Genomic DNA, 17,641 nt, shown 5'->3' with positions numbered 1-17,641 from the left:
CTAGAGTAGGTCTATGTCCGAAGAAAAAACAGTAATTTCTTGTTTTTTTCTAAATATTGTTGACTAGGTAAACTACAACAAATTATCTGCTCGTTGGCTGAAAGACTCACAAAAGTCCGACATGAACAAACCAATCAGAAATAAATAAATCTAAACTACATAAACACATAATAAAAAAATATGTTGAAATTTGCAAAAAAGAAAAAGTTTGAACCCGTTTTCTGTCACAATCTTCTCCGGTACACTGCAATGGTCACATCAACCCAATGCATCAATTTGTCAATCACCTGGAAACGGCAAAACACTACTGTCCCTGAAACTCCACAAAAGCAAAGAGTGAATCCAATTCCCATACCCGCATAAAACCATTTCCTCCATTCATCCTCATCTTCTTCATCGCTTGCCGGAACTTCAACATTATCGTCTTCAGGGCTTTTCGACAAGAGTGGCAACCCACAAAGTGCAGGATTTCCAGCAAATGAGTTTACGTTGAAGCTCTGAAGCTGAGTGCTTGATGGAATTCTTCCTGACAAAGCATTCAATGACAAGTTCAACGTATTCAGAAAATGCAAACCAGCCATACTAGCCGGAATTCGGCCTGATATCTGATTTCGAGACAGATCAAGTGCCTCCAATTGCTTCAGAAAACCGATCTTTGACGGGATTGCGCCTGTCAACTTGTTATTCGACAAGTTCAATTGTTTGAGCCCAGTCAGGATTGATATTTCACTTGGAATCTCTCCTCCTATATTATTTCCTGAAAAATCTATTACTCTCAAAAGTCCAAGATTTTTATCATAATCATACTTCTTTCCCTTCCAAAGAACCAATGCCTTGTCAGTATAATAATTTCTGTGAGTTGAAGAACCATCAAACCAAGAATACGAATGAAAGATTGTTCCTGTCAAATCCCCATCGATCATCGCTTTCAAATTCCCAAGGCAATGCGGCATGGTTCCATTAATATTGTTTGCAGAAAGATCCAAGATTTGAACATTCGTTAATCGGCACAGTTGCAAGGGTAAGCTTCCTTGGAAATGATTAGACTGTAGGCTAAGAAATTGCAGAGATAAAAGGGTTTCTCCAATCCAAACCGGTATGTTTCCGGAAAACCTGTTACTGCTCAGGTCGAGAAATCTCAACATAGTGCAATTTCTAAGAGACAAAGGTAACTCTCCAGAAAAAACATTGCCTGCTACATTTAGTGTTTCAAGTCTAGAAATCGATCCTATGGATGTTGGAAGTTGGCCAGAAAAATTGTTGCTAGCCAAATTCAAGAACAGTAGATTGTGAAAATGCAGAAAACCATTAGGAAATGATCCAGAGAATAGATTATATGAGAGATTCAAGTAAAACGATGAACAAGACAAGTCCCAAAACCATTCTGGAATAGACTCAGAGATTCCATTATCAGAAATATCAAGCTCATAATAACCTTTTTGACTTTGAAGCCAATTCGGAAAATGTGGTCCTAATTTGCAGGACTGAAGATGTATGATACCTAAACGAAACGGAGGAACCCAATCGAGGCTTACATTCCAAGTAAGAGAATTACCAGATAGCAACAAATCCTTTAGATTGGTCAGATTCGAGATATGCTCTTCGGAAACGACACCGTTCAATGAATTCCATTGCAGTAACAAACGTTCTAGCTGGTACAGTCCTCCAATACTTTTATCAATACTACCGTTCAATCTGTTGTTTCCAAGGTACAACCTTTTCAACGACGAAAATAAACTGAGATCAGGTAACGAACCTGTTAATTCATTGTAAGCCAAGGACAAATGCTGTAATGATTTTGCTGCGCACCCAGACAAATTTTTTATAAACCCAGAAATCTCTACGTCGAGATTGTTCTTTGACATGTCTAAATAACTCAGCCCAGAAATGTTACCGATGGATCTCGGAATTCCACCGACAAGCGAAGTATTAGCAAGATGAAGACCTCGCAGAGAAGTCATATCTCCGATAAACTCTAGAGTAGAACTTTCTAAAAGCGTATTGAAAGCAAGGTCAAGATGCATTAAATTCTGACTAATGTTAGCCAGCCATGGCTGTATCGACGGAATGGCGAAGTTATTATGAGAAATGTCAAGAACTGTAAGAGACGAAGAAGAGTTGACAGGAGACAGATACAAAGGAAGTTCATTTCCAGAAAAGCAAGAAGACAAAGTCAAGTTTTCCAGGTGAGGAAGCTTGTTAATAATTTGCAACCAGGAATTTGGATTTAAAAGAGGATTACCTTTTAGATTAATGGAAGTCAAAGAAGAAATACGAGAGACCCATTCGAAATCGCCATTGTCGATCAGAAGATAGTTATAACTCAGATCAAGAGATTCTAAGCTGGAGAGATTCCTGACTATAGAAGAAATGGTGCCGGAAAAATTAGCCTGGAAGAGATTCAAGTAGCGTAGCTTAGCGAGGGAATCATCGTTTTTATTAGGGAATCGACTGCCTCCAAAATGATTACTACTTAAATCCAAATAAGTAAGATGTTTCAATTCAAGAAGTGAATCACTCACCTTACCTGTCAGCGGCTTGAAATTGGACAGGCCTGTCCCGAAACAAAGATCAAGCGCCGTGACATGTCCTGTCAAGTTGCTGCAAGTGATGCCTCTCCATTTACAGCAATCTCTATATTTTCCTTCATTGCTCCAAGAAGCAAGATAACCGTTGTCGTCAATAAGCTCATATTTGATGTTCAGCAGTGCGGTTTTTTCCCTCTCTACGCACAAAATATTGCTATTTTCAGCTCCTGGATTGAATCCAAAAGCTGGCTTTTTGTGCATTAACAAGAACACAACAAGAGCATAGAGAAGCTGAAGGGAAAACTCATCTATCATCACCATAGTGATGAAAATTGGCTGGTTAAAACACTGATGACATATTTTAAAGGCAAACATGGCTAAGGGTGTGCATTCCATTCAAACCGAATTGAATAGAAACAAACTGTTACTTTTCTTCAAATCAAACCGAACTAAAATTCTAAGGAATTAAAATTTTCAAATCGAGTGAAGGTTCAATTTACCCCCTGAACTTGGCACGAAGTATCAAATAAGTCCAACCTCGCAAAACCGGATCAATTCACCCCACAACTATGCAAAACCGGATCGGTTTCACCCTTTTGACCGAAAAAGAGAGTGAAATAGTCTAATTTTAAAAATTAATCCTAATTATCTCTAATTAATCTTAATTAAGACATTAATTAATCTTTTGTAATTTAAAATCTAATTAACACAAAATTGAGGGCTTTTTCTATCCTTTTTCCTAATTAAAGTTAATTATTCTCATTATTAATTTAATTTTTCTAATTAACAACTAATCCTAATTAATTAATCCTAATCTTCTTCTTTCACAATCAACCTCTGGCAACTCCACCACCACCGACCAAAAATTCCGGCTACTCCCGCACCACGTTTCCAAAGCAGACCCAATGTCTGTTACATCGAGGCGACAGACCCAGATGGGTCTGTCTTTCACCGGAGAAGGCAGACCCATCTGGGTCTGCTGTTTACGAGGCAGACCCATCTCAAAGCAGACCCTGGATCTGCCGTTTCAAAGGGTCTGTTACAAGGCAGACCCAGATGGGTCTGCTTGTTTACTGCCGTCTCTGGAGGCGATGGGTCTGCCGCCTCCGGAGACGAGGAGGTGGCCGGAAAATAATAGGAGGTTAAAATTACAAACGGTTCCTATATTTTTATTAAAAATTAGTGTAATTTTTAAACTTTTGAAATCACAAAGAAAATAATAGGTTTTAAAAAAATAATTAAATGTAAATTTTGTAAATAAAATAAATATTAAGAACTATTTTAGTCTTTTAATCATTTAAAACCACCAAAAACCGGATAGTGTGTTCACTCTCTAAGGTGAGAGTGGGGAAGGGGGTATTTGATACGTTTTTGCATAGTTCTGGTTGATTTGATCCACTTTTGCGAAGTTGGGCTTATTTGATACTTCGTGTCAAGTTTAGGGGTTTTTTTTGAACCTTCACTCTTTTCAAATCAAACCGAACCAAACTCATCGGTCGGTTGATTTTTCGGTTCTATTTGCACTAAAACCTAACTATAATATTCTATGTCAAAAACCGAACCAAAAAAAAAAAATCAAAATTTATTTATAATATCAAACCAAACTGAACCAAATTTGTTGGTTCAGTTCGGTTTTTGCACGATGCACCGTGTAAATGGTTTTCTAAATAGACTTAGTTCATGTGCGTTTACTTTCCTTCTATTGGGTCCAACTCCTTTCACACACTCTACTCTAAGGCAGAGAAAAGGGAAGGAAAGTCGGAGAAAGAAATTCCAATGTAAACTCTGCTCTTTTCACACAATCGAACCGGACAAACCTCATGAAAGGGGAAATTCCATGGTAACTTCATCTAATAGATAACATAAAGGGAAAACAGAGTCACCATAAAGGCTTTGGGACCTATAATGTTGGCAAGGAAAAAGACATGCCAATATCTTTTTTATAAAATGTACATGTTTCCAGATTCTCAAGTCAACTTAGGTAATAAGTAAATAGGTAGCCATCGTAATTTAGTTTAATAGACCTCAACAAATGCAAATTACTTGGTCTTTTTAAGTCAATTCTTTTTTTCCGGGGTAAACGAGTGAGTGGAGTTACTTGATGATCATAGTTGACTAGTAGTAGCTCATGAAGCGGTCTCTTGTGCATTAAACAAGACCACAACAAACACAAAAAGTGACAACTTAAAATGATGATGAAAGCTTTACTAGGGAAAAACTATTAGTGCTAAATCATTCAAACCAACAAGAACTAAAGCAACCCATGTGCTAATGAATTATGCTGGAACTGATTAACTTTTGATTTAATATTTGCAACTGTACCTTTTAGGCTTTCACTCTTTGCTTCTCCTTCGGCAACTTCAGTTTCTAGTGCCTCAATCTCCGATTGCAGCTTTGACATCTCCGTCTTCTTCAGTGACAGAGTTGCTTTCTTACCAGCAATATTTTTTTCAACTGCTTTTATGCTAGTTTGCATATTCTCGTATTCCTTAGTATCAACTGCATCCGCGAGTTCCAGATATCGTTTGCGAAGCCACTGTACATCCAGCTTCATAAACTCCGCGTCAATTATGACAGAATACAGGCAGTGAAGGTGACTTCTCTGAAGCTCAACAAAACTTACAGCTTTCAAATCCAGAATAGCTTCACAAACACTCTCTAATGCAGAAGTGAGAATTTTACGGCAGCTGATAGGAAAATCTCGAGCAATGTCACCATACTTGGCCAAGATGGCATCAAGAATTGGAGCATATCTTGGTTGTACAGAATAAGAATTCACGAAGTCCACACGATGATTTGCTGATCCGATGTCATCTATGCTCATTAGATCATCAAAAGTACTCGCTATGTTAAGAACCGATGCATTTAGGCTCTCACTGCATGCTCTATCTGGGCTATATGCAACATGTTCTTGATTACACAATTGCGGAGCAGGTTTTGAAACATTTCCTAGTAAGCTAGCCAGAGAAGATGCGGGAAAATCTGAATTGACAGGATTCTTCCTATAAGTCTCTTCTTCAATCATTTCCATGCTTTCTCTTTCAACATGTGTTTCCACAGCAGTTCTTTCTGTTGCATCAGCATCATGCCTGGTGGTATCAGCAGTACTTCCACAAATTCCCTCTTCAGTAAGGCGGCCTGCATTTACCGCTCTTTCAGTTGGCTGCTCAATCGATTTCCCAACCAAAGCACATGGAGCTTCTTCCGTAAAAATGCTTTCACTGTTTTTGGAAATCGATGCTGTATTCTCCACTTTATCTATCTTTTCCCTATACTCTGTTTCTCGTCGAGAAAAAATCATGTCAGAAATGAAAACGGTACATTCTGTAGTTCCAGTAAACAATCTGCAACTATACATTTTACAGGAACTGTTATTTATTTTTCTGCCAATTAGGTCGGGTTTTTTAATTTCTCTATAAGAATCATGAAGCAGCCATAATTAGCACATTATATCAAGAAACAAACCTTAAGCTCTTCTCATTTCCATTGTACTCCAAAATTCAAAGACATAATAATTTAGATTTTTGGACATACACAACATACTATTATAAAGAACAAATTTGGTGAGAACTACCTTTAGAACCCCCATTCTTTGAAACGGTTCTCTGATCGTCAGTAACAGGCTGCAGTTCATTTCCAAGATTCAAGGACACAGTGCAATTCGAGTTACTTAAAAGATTATGTTCCTCCTGTTCATGTGGAAAGAAAGCATTTTTCCCCACAAACACAGCCCATAAATAAGGCTTCCCAGAAGTTTTTCCTGCAGTTGGCCAGCATAAATTAGCAAGGAAAAGTAATATAAGAATTCACTTCATTAACATTGACACTCTAGCTAGGTCAAACCATACTAATTCAATTGTAATTTAGATGCCCTAAATGACACTTAATTTATCGATTAAAATATGAACACCTTCGTGATTTTTTTTAAGTGTTTATATCTTCGAACACTATATCAATATATTTCTCCCCTTGTTTTCTGGTTATAGATAATTATGAAGAAATTTTTGAACATATATAGTCAATAGCAAGTCTGCAAATACTTAGCCAAAGAGTTTTATAATTGAACATCTACCACAGTATCTAAAATCTCAATTACACAAGAAAATGAAAATTGAGCTTCTTATATCAAAATAGCCTACATTTACATTAATTACTTAATTAAATAACAAGAAAGAATGCGTGTACTCACTCCAGTAGCGGGATGTAAATTGAAGGGAACTAAAGACAAAGATTGGAACGTTGTCAAAAAAGGCTTTCAGAACAAGGTTATTTTCTGTCAATTCGTTTAGCAGGCCATGAAATGCTCTCTCACTTCTGTGATAAATGAAATATATATTAGATCTAAATGATAGGAAACTGAGAGGTCCAAAGGACGAAATGAAAATCACCTTCCATGCATCGGAAAAATGTACAGATCGATAATATCATCGGTATGAGGACAATCATCAAGACTGGCAGGCCATACATCTTTCCTGGGAAGCATTTCTGCATGAAGTAATTTTGGTAGCTGGTGTGCCATCTCAAACACTTTTACACTTGCTTTGGTTGAAATGTGAGCCGCAAGTTGCTCTACTATGCCAATATTTTCACCACAAACACAAATGCTTCCTCTGTCAAGAAGAAAAGGAATAGCTTCAACAAGTAAAGAAATAGTTTATTCCAGTTAAGCAAAAATAAAAAGCTCCAAACAAGACCTTTTCATTTAAATTGGACGGAAAAGACTATATACACTCCACTAATAGTTTCTTACACTCCCCTACAGTGTATTTTCTATCTTTTGATTAACACGTGAAGAGAGTGTAAGAAAACATTTTTCAAGTGTATTTAGTCTTTGCCAAATTGGACAAGTAAAAAGAAGTACTACAGAGTCTTACTTCCAGATTGGATGACTTATTGGTCCTGAAATAACATTAAAACTTTGATTAACCATGTTGGGTGTTTGCACGTGTCTGTCCACACACTTTTTGTTGTTTTGATCATCATTTGAGTTAACTTTTCTCGGTCTTCCAGGTTTACGGTGAATATGCACATTCTTCTTTTGATCCAATGAGGAATATGCACTATTCGATTCAGTCATTTTACAATACAACTGAGATTTGTGCCTCTTCAGAACTTGAATCTGTGGAATCAAATTTCGAGGGCTCCCACGCTTTCTGCAGGACTTATCATCCTCCTGTTTAATAAGAAACTAGACCTTAGTGAACTGAGAAATGGTATACATGGTCTATAGAACCACGGAGAGGAACATGAATTTGTTACCTGCTTTAAGATGTTCAAATTCCACAAGCTTGTGGGTTGATTTGATTGGAGATTCGTCAAGCCATTACTGCTCTTGCACAGGACAGACTTGACCATTTTGCAAGTAGATTTTTGTGGACCTGCAATACTAATATCAGGAATGGCACATTTTCTGCAACCCCAACAACTTTGTCCATGAATTTTAATCCAGAAAGACAGTTTAAAATGTAAAAGAACAGAAAACGAAAAAGTAACAGAACATGAGAAAGATGTCTGAAAGAAATGTACAAAATATATATTAAATAACAGGACACAAGCCACTTGGTAGATTGCGGATTTCCAGACATAAAAATGTGGCTCAAAACAAAATTGATTCAATGTTATACATTATGTTCTCGTCGATGTTCATACAGAGTAGCTTCTCAAGAACCAACTAAATGACCCAAAAAAATTCAGTTACAGTGTTGAATGCATAATACAAAGGCTTTTACTATTTTTTTTTCTTTTATCTTGTTATATTCATTACACTTGTTTACTATTAGATCAAAGAAACTGTTCTGCAACGAGCCACAATCAAGTCATCATTAAATTGATCATATGAACATATCTTAAAGAGGAGAAGCCCCAAAGGTTTCTGATCAAATAAGATCTTCAATTCATAATAAATAAATGTTTTAAATTATGTTAAGAAATCAGAGGTAAAGAAGACAAATGCACAACATTGCAAGATAAACCCTAAACTAGAAACTTTTGCAACTAAGGTTATACTTCCCTACAATTTTAGAGCTGAGTGTAACACCATGCACGACATTAACCCAAAAAAAGCTAAGGAGGTAATTTATTAACTCAGTTTCAAATAATTTCTGACCCAGAAAATAAAAGAAAAAAGACTAACAAAAGCACTGCAAGCAATGATGCAATGCAAAAGCTTGAGTTGAGGTTTTTCTACCTACTGATGCTGAATAGCAAAGTTTCTCAACTGGGTATCTTAAAAAAAGAAAAAAGTTGCGAACTTTCCTGAGTTTTTCAGTATTTTCAGAGAAACCAAACACAAAAAGGTTAAAAAAGCTTCACCTTGATAGCTGAACTAGAAAATGAGCCCAGAAAAACTGATCAACCAACCAGCAAAGTTGTTGTATTTTCTGAACCTAATCGACCAGCAAAGTTAGTAGTAAATGAAAATGGAAGTGAGATAAAAGCACCACATATGTACACTCATAATTCATATCTCTCCTCCGATCATTTTTTTTCATTCTTCTTCATGCATTAAACCTCACTCCCTATGCAAATGCCATGTAGCAGTAAAACCAGTTTCAACCAATCAGAGTTTAAAAGTTTTTACTGCCTATTTTCTCCTTTGACCATGTCTAAAAATTTCTCTACTTTAGTCTAATGGAAACAACTTTGGTTTTGACTGTTTTTCTTTATTTAGACAAAATACAAAATATATAAACCTTTGCTCTTACAACAATTACAAACTTTTTCCAGGCATCAAGAATATGCCTCATTATATTACAAACCCAAAATCCTTCATGAAAATCACAAAATTTCTACACATATTAGAAGACATTGGCAATTCTGAGTTAATCAAAGCCAAAATGACTTCTGGGTGTCATCCAAGAAACATCATCAGTACCAGGACTATGATCTCCACCAAACCTTGGATCAGAATCTTCAGGCAAAATATACTGAAACCCAACTTTTGGTTTTTTTGATGGCAGAACAGGAAGTGGTGCTTCACCTTTAAGTATCTTAATAGCCTCCTTAACTGTAGGTCTCTCCACATGATTTGGATGCACACAGCAAAGTCCCACCAGCAGCATTCTTTGCATCTCTGCTTTACTAAACTTCCCTTTTAGCTTGGAATCACCAGCTTCAATCAGCTTCCCTTGCTCCCAAAACCCCCAAACCCAATCGCCGAGCACGGTTCCATCATCATCCACAGCCATTTTGCCTGTGCCAAGTTCTAGCACCACTACACCAAAGCTATAAACATCAGTTTTCACAGATGGTATGCCAGAATAAACATATTCAGGAGCTAGATAGCCCATTGTTCCTGCTGGTATAGTAGCTTCTCTTGCTAAAGAATTATGTTCATAAATTTCTGCTAAACCAAAATCTCCAAGTTTAGCATTGAATTCTTCATCAAGCATTATATTACAAGTCTTGACATCTCTATGAATTATCTGTCGATTGCATTCTTCGTGTAGATACGAAAGAGCAGACGCAACTCCAACAACTACATTCATCCTTTGTTTCCATGACAGGAAATAAGCAGAGCTGCTGTTATTACTGTGAAGAAATTTGGCAAGGCTACCATTAGACAAATACTCATAAACCAAGACTAATTCTCCTTCTTCACAGCACCATCCTTGAAGCTGAACCAAGTTGTTATGCTTCAAACAACCTACGATTGTTGCAAACTCGGTTATGAATGGATTTCGACAACATTCGATCTCTGCATTCTTAAACCTTTTAACTGCCACTGTTCCTGTATTAGGAAGAGACCCTTTATAAACTACAGCCGAAGCTCCTGTGCCAATAATTCTGTTTTTATGAAATCCCATTGTAGCCGCCTTAATCTCAAAGATTGAGAATCTAGTTGGTCCTCCTTTATGTCTCAAAAACTGGCCTTCTTTATATCTCAAGCCACATCCATTTTCCTTTTTTATCACAAAGAAAAAGATGATAGCCATTATTAAAGCAATGGATAGTATAAATGCAGCTAAACCTCCTAAACCCAAAGCTATCTCCTTCATTTTATTTTTCCTGGCAGCAAGCTTAATAGGGTTACCATCATCATTTGGATCCTGAAAATAACACATAAAACAATCCCCTTCTTGAGTTGCTTCAACATTATTACCAGAAGGAGAAGACCAATAAGTTCGAAATCTCCAATGATCAATAAGATGAACAGCAGAGCCTTGCCCATTAGAGGCAGTAAAACCAATATGCATAAACTCTTTAAAATTCTCAGATAAATCAACCCTAGCTTCAAGAATAGGATGTAAAGGCCTAGTTGGAAAATAACTAACCCAAATCTGAATCAACTTAACATTATCCATATACTCAATCCAAGCAAACATTTGCTTCTCACTTCTAAGATCAATCCCATTAGACAAGGCATCAACAGAAGCAAAAGAAGCAACCGTATTAACATCAATACCAATATGATCACCACTCACATCAGACAGAAAAGGGTCATAATTCGTATCAAATTCAACAGCAATGAAAGAATCTTGAGGGTTTAAAGCCGGTCCGGGAAGGCCCATATAGCCATTAGAGAGACTAAATGACTGAGCATTGGAAGTGATCAAGAAAGCCAAACCATCACCAAAAGAACAAAGCGGGGATTTGATGATGGAGAATGAGAATTTGCAAGAAAAAGAAGCGGGTAGACTTGTGGTTGAATCAAGAAACCTAATTGGGTATAGATAAAAAGCTCTGCCAACGCCAGAATATGTAGAAGGATCAGAGAATAAGAAAGTTGTAGTAGGAGAAGAAGAAGAAGACGGCGGAGGAGGTGAGCAGCCGTGTTCTTGAGTGAGACTAATGGCGTTGTTTCTAAAATGTGCATCTTCGTAAAGAGTTACGTTGTTTGATGTCAAAGTAGGGTTTGCGAGTAAATAGTAACTGATGTTAAAGAAGACAAAGATCTGAACCCAAAAGAATGATGAATTAAGAAATTGCATTGCATGAGGATGGAAAAGATTAAAGCTTGGTTAATGGGTATAGATAATCTTTAATGAATTAGGGTTTTAGAAGAGATTTCTTGAAATAAAGAACCCAAGATTTGATTTTTTTTTTTTTTTTTTAATATGTAATCCTTGAAAGAATCAGAGGATGTTATTTAGATTTCTTGGAAGAAATAACAACCCAGAATTGGATTTCTTGTTTATTTGAGACATTTGGAGGGAAAATGGACGGTTTGTTAGTAAACTAGCATCTCACCCTGCTCTTCTTAAAACGACACCGTTTCCGTCTCAAACTAAAATGAACGACGTCGCTTAGTAGAGTCTGATTCTGATACTCTTTGAACAAAGCATCATTTCACCCCCTCAACTTGTCATACAATATCAAAAAGTCCACATTTGCAGAAATGGATCATTTTTACCCTTAATTTGGCCGAATCGTATCAAATTCCCTCCCCCACTCGCACCCCTGATGATAGTGAAATAAACTCTCTTTTTTGGCAAAAGGGTGAAACCGGTCCGGTTTTATCAAATTCAGGGTAAAAATGATCCGATTTTGCGAATTTAGACCTTTATGATATTTCTAGGCAAGTTGAGGGGGGTGAATTTGAATACTCTTTACACTCGACCACACGAAAGTCTTCCCGTGTTGGATGAACCGCAACAGCAGCAGAGATAGCCAAAATTGAGAAGAACTTACTCTATGACAATGGAGGCTAATCTGTGTGCATCATTAGGTCTACCAGCACCAGATCCACATTACCACTACCATTCTGTAATTCAATCTGACTTCACCAATCACTTTAACACCACTCAAAACCCCACCAAAACCTGCATCGTCAAAACCCATCCATTTGCTTCAAATTCTCTATTCAGCTCCTGAATCCGCCCCCGGTTTCTCCAAATGGATCAAACCCACTTCAAGAAACAGTCCAAAGGTTCAAACTCTAATAAAAAAACCTCTCAGTTTTCGAGAGAGCACTCATCGACGCTGGAGGCGGTGGTATAGCCGGCGCATTTACTTACGTGTGTTTACACCCGCTTGACACTATCAAAACAAAGATGCAGACAAAAGAGGCTTCCCAGATTTACAGCAGTACAATCGATGCCATTGTTAAAACATTTCAACATAAGGGTATTTTAGGGTTTTACAGTGGCGTATCAGCTGTGATTGTTGGCTCTACAACTTCATCAGCTTTGTATTTTGGTACTTGTGAATTTGGGAAGTCTATTTTATCCAAATTTGAAAACTACCCATCTTTGATTATCCGTCCTACTGCCGGTGCAATGGGTAACATTGTGTCATCAGCTATTATGGTGCCTAAAGAATTGATCACACAAAGAATGCAGGCTGGTGCTCAAGGAAGATCATGGGAAGTTTTGTTAAAAATCTTGGAAAAAGATGGTGTTTTGAGTCTTTATGCTGGTTATTCTGCTACTTTGTTGAGAAATTTACATGCTGGTGTGCTGAGTTATTCTTCATTTGAGTATCTGAAAGCTGCTGTTTTGGTCAAGACTGATAAGAATTATTTGCAGCCAATTGAGAGTATACGTTGTGGTGCGTTGGCCGGTGCGATTTCGGCTTCTATAACTACACCACTTGATGTGGTTAAAACTAGATTGATGACTCAGGTGAATAAGGAGGTTTTGGATAAGGTATCAGCTGCCATGTATACTGGGGTTCTTCAACTGTGAAGCAGATTTTGAAGGAGGAGGGTTGGGTTGGGTTGGGTTTACTAGAGGAATGGGACCTAGAGTTATTCATAGTGCTTGTTTTTCAGCATTGGGTTACTTTGCTTTTGAGATTGCTAGGCTTACTCTTTTGCATCAGTATTTGAAGTAGAATGAGTTGCGCGAGTCTTCTTGATTCTTGACTTCAAATGGTGGATTAGGTGCCTAATCATTCTTATCCTTTATTATCTGGCTTTATTTGAATGAGTTGCTGGTAATTTTTGTTAATTTGTATACATTCTAGAGAAATAAACTCCCAAGTTGTTGTGTTAGAAATTTATTATTTGTATGAAATAATTATTTGTTGAACAAAAATGACATTTCTAACTTGGGTTGTGAAATTTTGATGTTTATATCATAACTGGCTCTCACATGTATGTGCTTTTATAAAGTTATAGTAATAATTTTTCCATCACATTGTTCATTGATACACTGGTTGTATTTCTTCTGCGTCCAACATTGTCATGGTACTGCAGCAGACTGGCAGTTGTATAACATTGACTAAACTTTGTTTGTTGTATAATTGCGTTCGTATAGTTTTTAGTTCCCAATTTAAATGATCAGGTTGAGCCTGAGCTGCAAACAAGACATTAACTGAACCTAATTGCAAAAAGAGTTGTTTTAGTAAGGAGGAAAATTTGACTTGTGATCTGTAATGGTTTTGATCATCCTCTACTGCTAGGTTTCAGTTCTCTTTTGGAAAAAATTGCAAAGCGTCCTTACATATATCCGCCCTATCGAAATTTTAGCTCCCTGAACAGACAGATTAAATATTATTGCATTTGTACAAGCATGTATAATTAGGCTTTGGGAAAAATTTCATGAACTTGTAAAAGCTGAGAGCTTCCTGCATCTGTAGATGCAAAATGGTGGTATAACCAGAAAATGAAAAGAGGTGGGGCGGGAGACATAGAAAACAGCGAGTGACTGAAGAAGGGTCACAAATCAGGCGATTAAAAGGAGAAAATGACGTAGGAATGTGTAGGGAACAATTGCTGCCTGCCTTGCCCTTCTGCCCTGTATGCAATCTATTGGATTGGAGCTTATAATCTTGACCTTTAACACTAACATAAGTGTGCTTATGGAAATCCGTATGGGGTAAAGCAGCAGCAACTTGCCCTGTCAAAATGCAGCAGCAACTTGCCCTGATAACTTCCAAATCAGCGAGGATGCTTGTTTATCGCAGTAAAACGATAGATGAAGCCACCGTTACTTATTAGATTATTTGATGATTACTCTTGCGTTGCAGTCACGGAACTAATCCTATAGATTCTTTTTTAGTTGTAGTTGATCACATAGAATGTACAAAGCCATAGCTAGGAGCAATGTCCTGTTTTCTTCAAGAATCTCAACCCAAAATCTATTTTTGAAGAGAATGCGATTCTACAGTCACTTTCAAGCCTCAAATGGTCCAGTTGAATCATTCCCACCTTACATAAGACAGTATGTGCCCTAGGTTCATTATGATGCACCAAAACATAATGTATATGTTTCGAGAAATTTCAAAAGATCCACACTTGCACAGCTCACACACCCAATATAAGCTTATGGACAACTGGGCCTAAATTTATATTCATATAAACTCTTTGTCATAAAGAAAATAGGTAGACGTATTAAAGAGCCCTTCAATTTTTATGAAAGAGCACTTAAACCCTTTTTTATTTTATAAGCCCTCGATATTGTTGCACTAGCCTTGCCGCCTTTAACGCAGTCAACTTTTGCAGCAGTCCTAACTTCTTTCTCCTCGGCAACAATTTTTTTCACATAATTGTTTTATTAGTTGATTTGACAAGTCCATATCAAAATTTTAATGACCTATTATTAAATGGTTAATTATTTTCACATAAGCATGTTAACAACTAATTTTTGAAGATGTTTAACTTTGTAGCTTGTTTATACCGTTTTAAAACATCTAGGGATTTTATAATAAAAGGGCTTAAGTTCTATTTTAGAATAACTTTAAAGAATTTTTCTCGGACCTTCTACCAAGAAAATACTAAAAAGTAAACAATGGCTGCAGTTTTGGTGTAGTTTGGACTATAGGGTCCGTCCGAAAAATACAAAGGGGAAATTATATGCAAATTTGCTTAGTGCTATTCCCCTTCCCTACAACTATTGCCGAATTTTGACATTTTCAATTGCCCCCAAAACGAGTATCTCGAAGAATATACTTTCTCTTTTCAAAGATACATTTGTCATTAATTTCAATCTATTACTAGTAATCCAATTATCCAATATTACTTTTTTTGTCTTTCTTTACCTAAATATAGATAGTGGTGCACATTTTTCTTAGACTGGACTCATTGTTTGATCTCATCAAGTTCAATTTCTTTCAAATAAACGATTAACTATGATGTATTATCAAATTAAAATATCAAAAAGTTAAATGTTTGAGTATAATAATAATTTCGACCTAACATCAAAATCACTATAGTTGTACAAATCGTACTTCAAACTAGCGAGCATAAAGTTATTATAAGAAAAGAACATCGCTACTTTCGTTGCTTAGTTTTTCCAAATCTTTTTTTCCTTTTTATCAACTTATTAAGCAACAAAAAGGGGAAACAAATTATAAACACAAAATTAGAACATGATCATCTCAAACAATTGTGTAAATTAGTTTCATCAAGTAAATGATATCTTAACATCAACAACAAGATAGAAAAATTTAAAACAAAAAGAATTTCATTTCCTTTTCCTATTCTGTTTTGTATCTATGTGTACATGTTAACTGGTAATTAACAACAAGGCTAATCTAATTAGCATGGTAATTAACAAGGCATAATATGTGTAGTTTTAGTTTCATAACGCATAACACCACCGCTATCAACTCTCAAAACCTTAACCAAATCAACACACATCCTCCTAACCACATGCCCATCACATTGATCACTTTGCATTACTAACAAAATCTTGGTTAACCCTTTAACCGTAACGGCTTTCTCCGTTACTTTTTCATCTTTATACACGCAGCACATGCTCCATAACACCGTTAGTCCATGCTCCGTCGCCGTTTTGGACACTTTCATTAGTCTTTCTACTATACACCCCACGCATTTCTCGTCCTCGCGTATCGCTAACCGTCCTTCTGCGCTCGTCGACACAATTGATAACAGCTTCAACGACTTTTCTGATATTGAAGAAACGGCAGCGTTTTGGCTTGAGAGAATTTTTGATATGATTTCGACGAGTTTTAGCTGGATGAGTTGTGATTTGACAGACCGAGTTGTTGATGCTAGCGAGATTAGTAAGGATAAAACGGCGTCGTTTGAAGTTGAATTTCCAGTTTTGAGGACGAAAAGAAGAGAGTTTAAGCAGTTTTTGTTGGTTAATTTTTGTAGGTTTTCCTTTGCTACATTTTGAACCAAAATTAAATCCAAAACCCTAACAATCAGCTCCAAATATTTAATATCTAATTCTCCGATGCTTTTGCTCAGAATCAGAATCAATTCCTCAATAAAATAATCAAAACCGGCTAAAAATCGTTTATTCTCATCGGAATAATTCAAGAAGTCGACAATTTTGATCATCGATCCCAAATTTTGACTCTTAATATCTTCAATCCAAACTCCGACTTGCTTCTCCGACGGCGCCGGCGGCGGAGGAGGAGAAGGAGTGAGATGGCTGCTGTGGTGCCAGAGGTTGATGATACGGTGGAGCGTGAGATTAGGGATGAAGTCTTTGGAGGAAAGGACTTGCATAGTGGCAGGACATGTGTCGTGACCGGAGTCGAGCCAGTGCTGGATGCTGGAGCGATCATAAGTGACGCCGGTGGTGAGACTGACCGGAGATTTCATAACGTCGAGAGAGATTGGGCAACGGAAAAGCTTTGGTACTGTAATATACAGTTCGTTTCTTCCCATTTTTTTTCTTTCAGAAACTACACAACACAGAGAAAATAAATGGTTTAGTGAGAGGGAAAGAGAGAGAGGTGGGTTTTGTAGGGGGAAAGAGTCAAAGGGAGATGACGTGACGTCGTTTTGAACCGGCAAAAGTTGTTTGGTTGGGTCAGTGAGTCAAACGCGGTTTTATTTCTTTAATTATGTATAAACACAAAACAAATGTTTTCTTCTAATTTATTTCACTCAATTATTTATTAAATTAATATATTATTATTGTTATTATTAATAGCTATAGATAATAATTTAAAAGTAATTATTTAGTTTAAACAGACAACGTATAAAGTAGAAAAATATTAATTATGTTTAGATTTGATATTTTACAATAACATTAATTATAACTCGTCACTAATTTATAAAATACTTAATATCACATCAATAGTTTACGTAAAAGAAAATAATAAAAATGCTAAATTTTTATAAAACATGAATGTAAATATTAACATCAATAGTTTACGTAAATATTGAATATAGAATTATGAAAAAAAATAGAAAACATTAAAACATAAGATCAAATTAAAATAATTGTTGAATCTTGATTTTTGTTGTAATT

General features: G+C 36.5%; 3 protein-coding genes and 1 pseudogene across 6 annotated transcripts; 1 reads left to right on the top strand and 3 right to left on the bottom strand.

Annotated features, from left to right (window-relative positions):
• Positions 1 to 20: 20 nt before the first annotated feature.
• LOC126657359 (receptor-like protein EIX2) lies at positions 21 to 9,013 on the bottom strand. Of its 4 annotated transcripts, XM_050352066.2 has the most exons (9): positions 8,841 to 9,012; positions 7,788 to 7,906; positions 7,403 to 7,701; positions 6,917 to 7,138; positions 6,718 to 6,842; positions 6,103 to 6,288; positions 4,851 to 5,804; positions 2,523 to 2,725; positions 21 to 2,390 (listed from the first exon to the last, which is right to left on the bottom strand). In XM_050352066.2, the coding sequence occupies exons 2-9, from the start codon at positions 7,881 to 7,883 to the stop codon at positions 225 to 227; spliced, it is 4,251 nt and encodes a 1,416-aa protein (XP_050208023.1). In that variant the 5' UTR covers positions 7,884 to 7,906; positions 8,841 to 9,012; the 3' UTR covers positions 21 to 224. The 4 variants fall into 4 exon arrangements, with proteins under 4 accessions (XP_050208023.1, XP_050208017.1, XP_050207999.1 ...); XM_050352060.2 differs by having other exon boundaries at positions 21 to 2,725; positions 6,718 to 6,839; positions 8,841 to 9,013; XM_050352042.2 differs by having other exon boundaries at positions 21 to 2,725; positions 7,788 to 7,938.
• A 185-nt stretch (positions 9,014 to 9,198) lies between these two features.
• LOC126657446 (L-type lectin-domain containing receptor kinase S.6) lies at positions 9,199 to 11,927 on the bottom strand. Its single transcript, XM_050352138.2, has one exon. It carries the CDS (start codon positions 11,456 to 11,458, stop codon positions 9,350 to 9,352), a length of 2,109 nt encoding a protein of 702 aa, XP_050208095.1. The 5' UTR covers positions 11,459 to 11,927; the 3' UTR covers positions 9,199 to 9,349.
• A 140-nt stretch (positions 11,928 to 12,067) lies between these two features.
• On the top strand, positions 12,068 to 13,518 carry LOC126657514 (protein MITOFERRINLIKE 1, chloroplastic-like; annotated as a pseudogene).
• Positions 13,519 to 15,856: 2,338 nt separating this feature from the next.
• LOC126657456 (U-box domain-containing protein 29-like) lies at positions 15,857 to 17,112 on the bottom strand. The gene has a single exon (XM_050352149.2). The coding sequence runs from the start codon at positions 17,050 to 17,052 to the stop codon at positions 15,961 to 15,963; it is 1,092 nt and encodes a 363-aa protein (XP_050208106.1). The 5' UTR covers positions 17,053 to 17,112; the 3' UTR covers positions 15,857 to 15,960.
• Positions 17,113 to 17,641: the final 529 nt, after the last annotated feature.

Source organism: Mercurialis annua, linkage group LG1-X (genome assembly GCF_937616625.2).
Source record: "Mercurialis annua linkage group LG1-X, ddMerAnnu1.2, whole genome shotgun sequence".
NCBI lineage: Eukaryota > Viridiplantae > Streptophyta > Magnoliopsida > Malpighiales > Euphorbiaceae > Mercurialis > Mercurialis annua.
Note: the sequence above shows the minus strand (reverse complement) of the source record. Positions and strands in the feature narration are given on the sequence as shown.

Coding starts and splice junctions, on each gene's coding strand:
- LOC126657359 (XM_050352042.2), bottom strand. CDS start 7,883: ATGGTCAAGTCTGTCCTGTGCAAGAGCAGTAATGGCTTGACGAATCTC. Junction 5,805..6,102: donor AAAGAATGGGGGTTCTAAAG/GTAGTTCTCACC, acceptor GACGAGAAACAG/AGTATAGGGAAAAGATAGAT. Junction 2,726..4,850: donor AAAGAGTGAAAGCCTAAAAG/GTACAGTTGCAA, acceptor TTTTGTGCGTAG/AGAGGGAAAAAACCGCACTG.
- LOC126657456 (XM_050352149.2), bottom strand. CDS start 17,052: ATGGGAAGAAACGAACTGTATATTACAGTACCAAAGCTTTTCCGTTGC.
- LOC126657446 (XM_050352138.2), bottom strand. CDS start 11,458: ATGCAATTTCTTAATTCATCATTCTTTTGGGTTCAGATCTTTGTCTTC.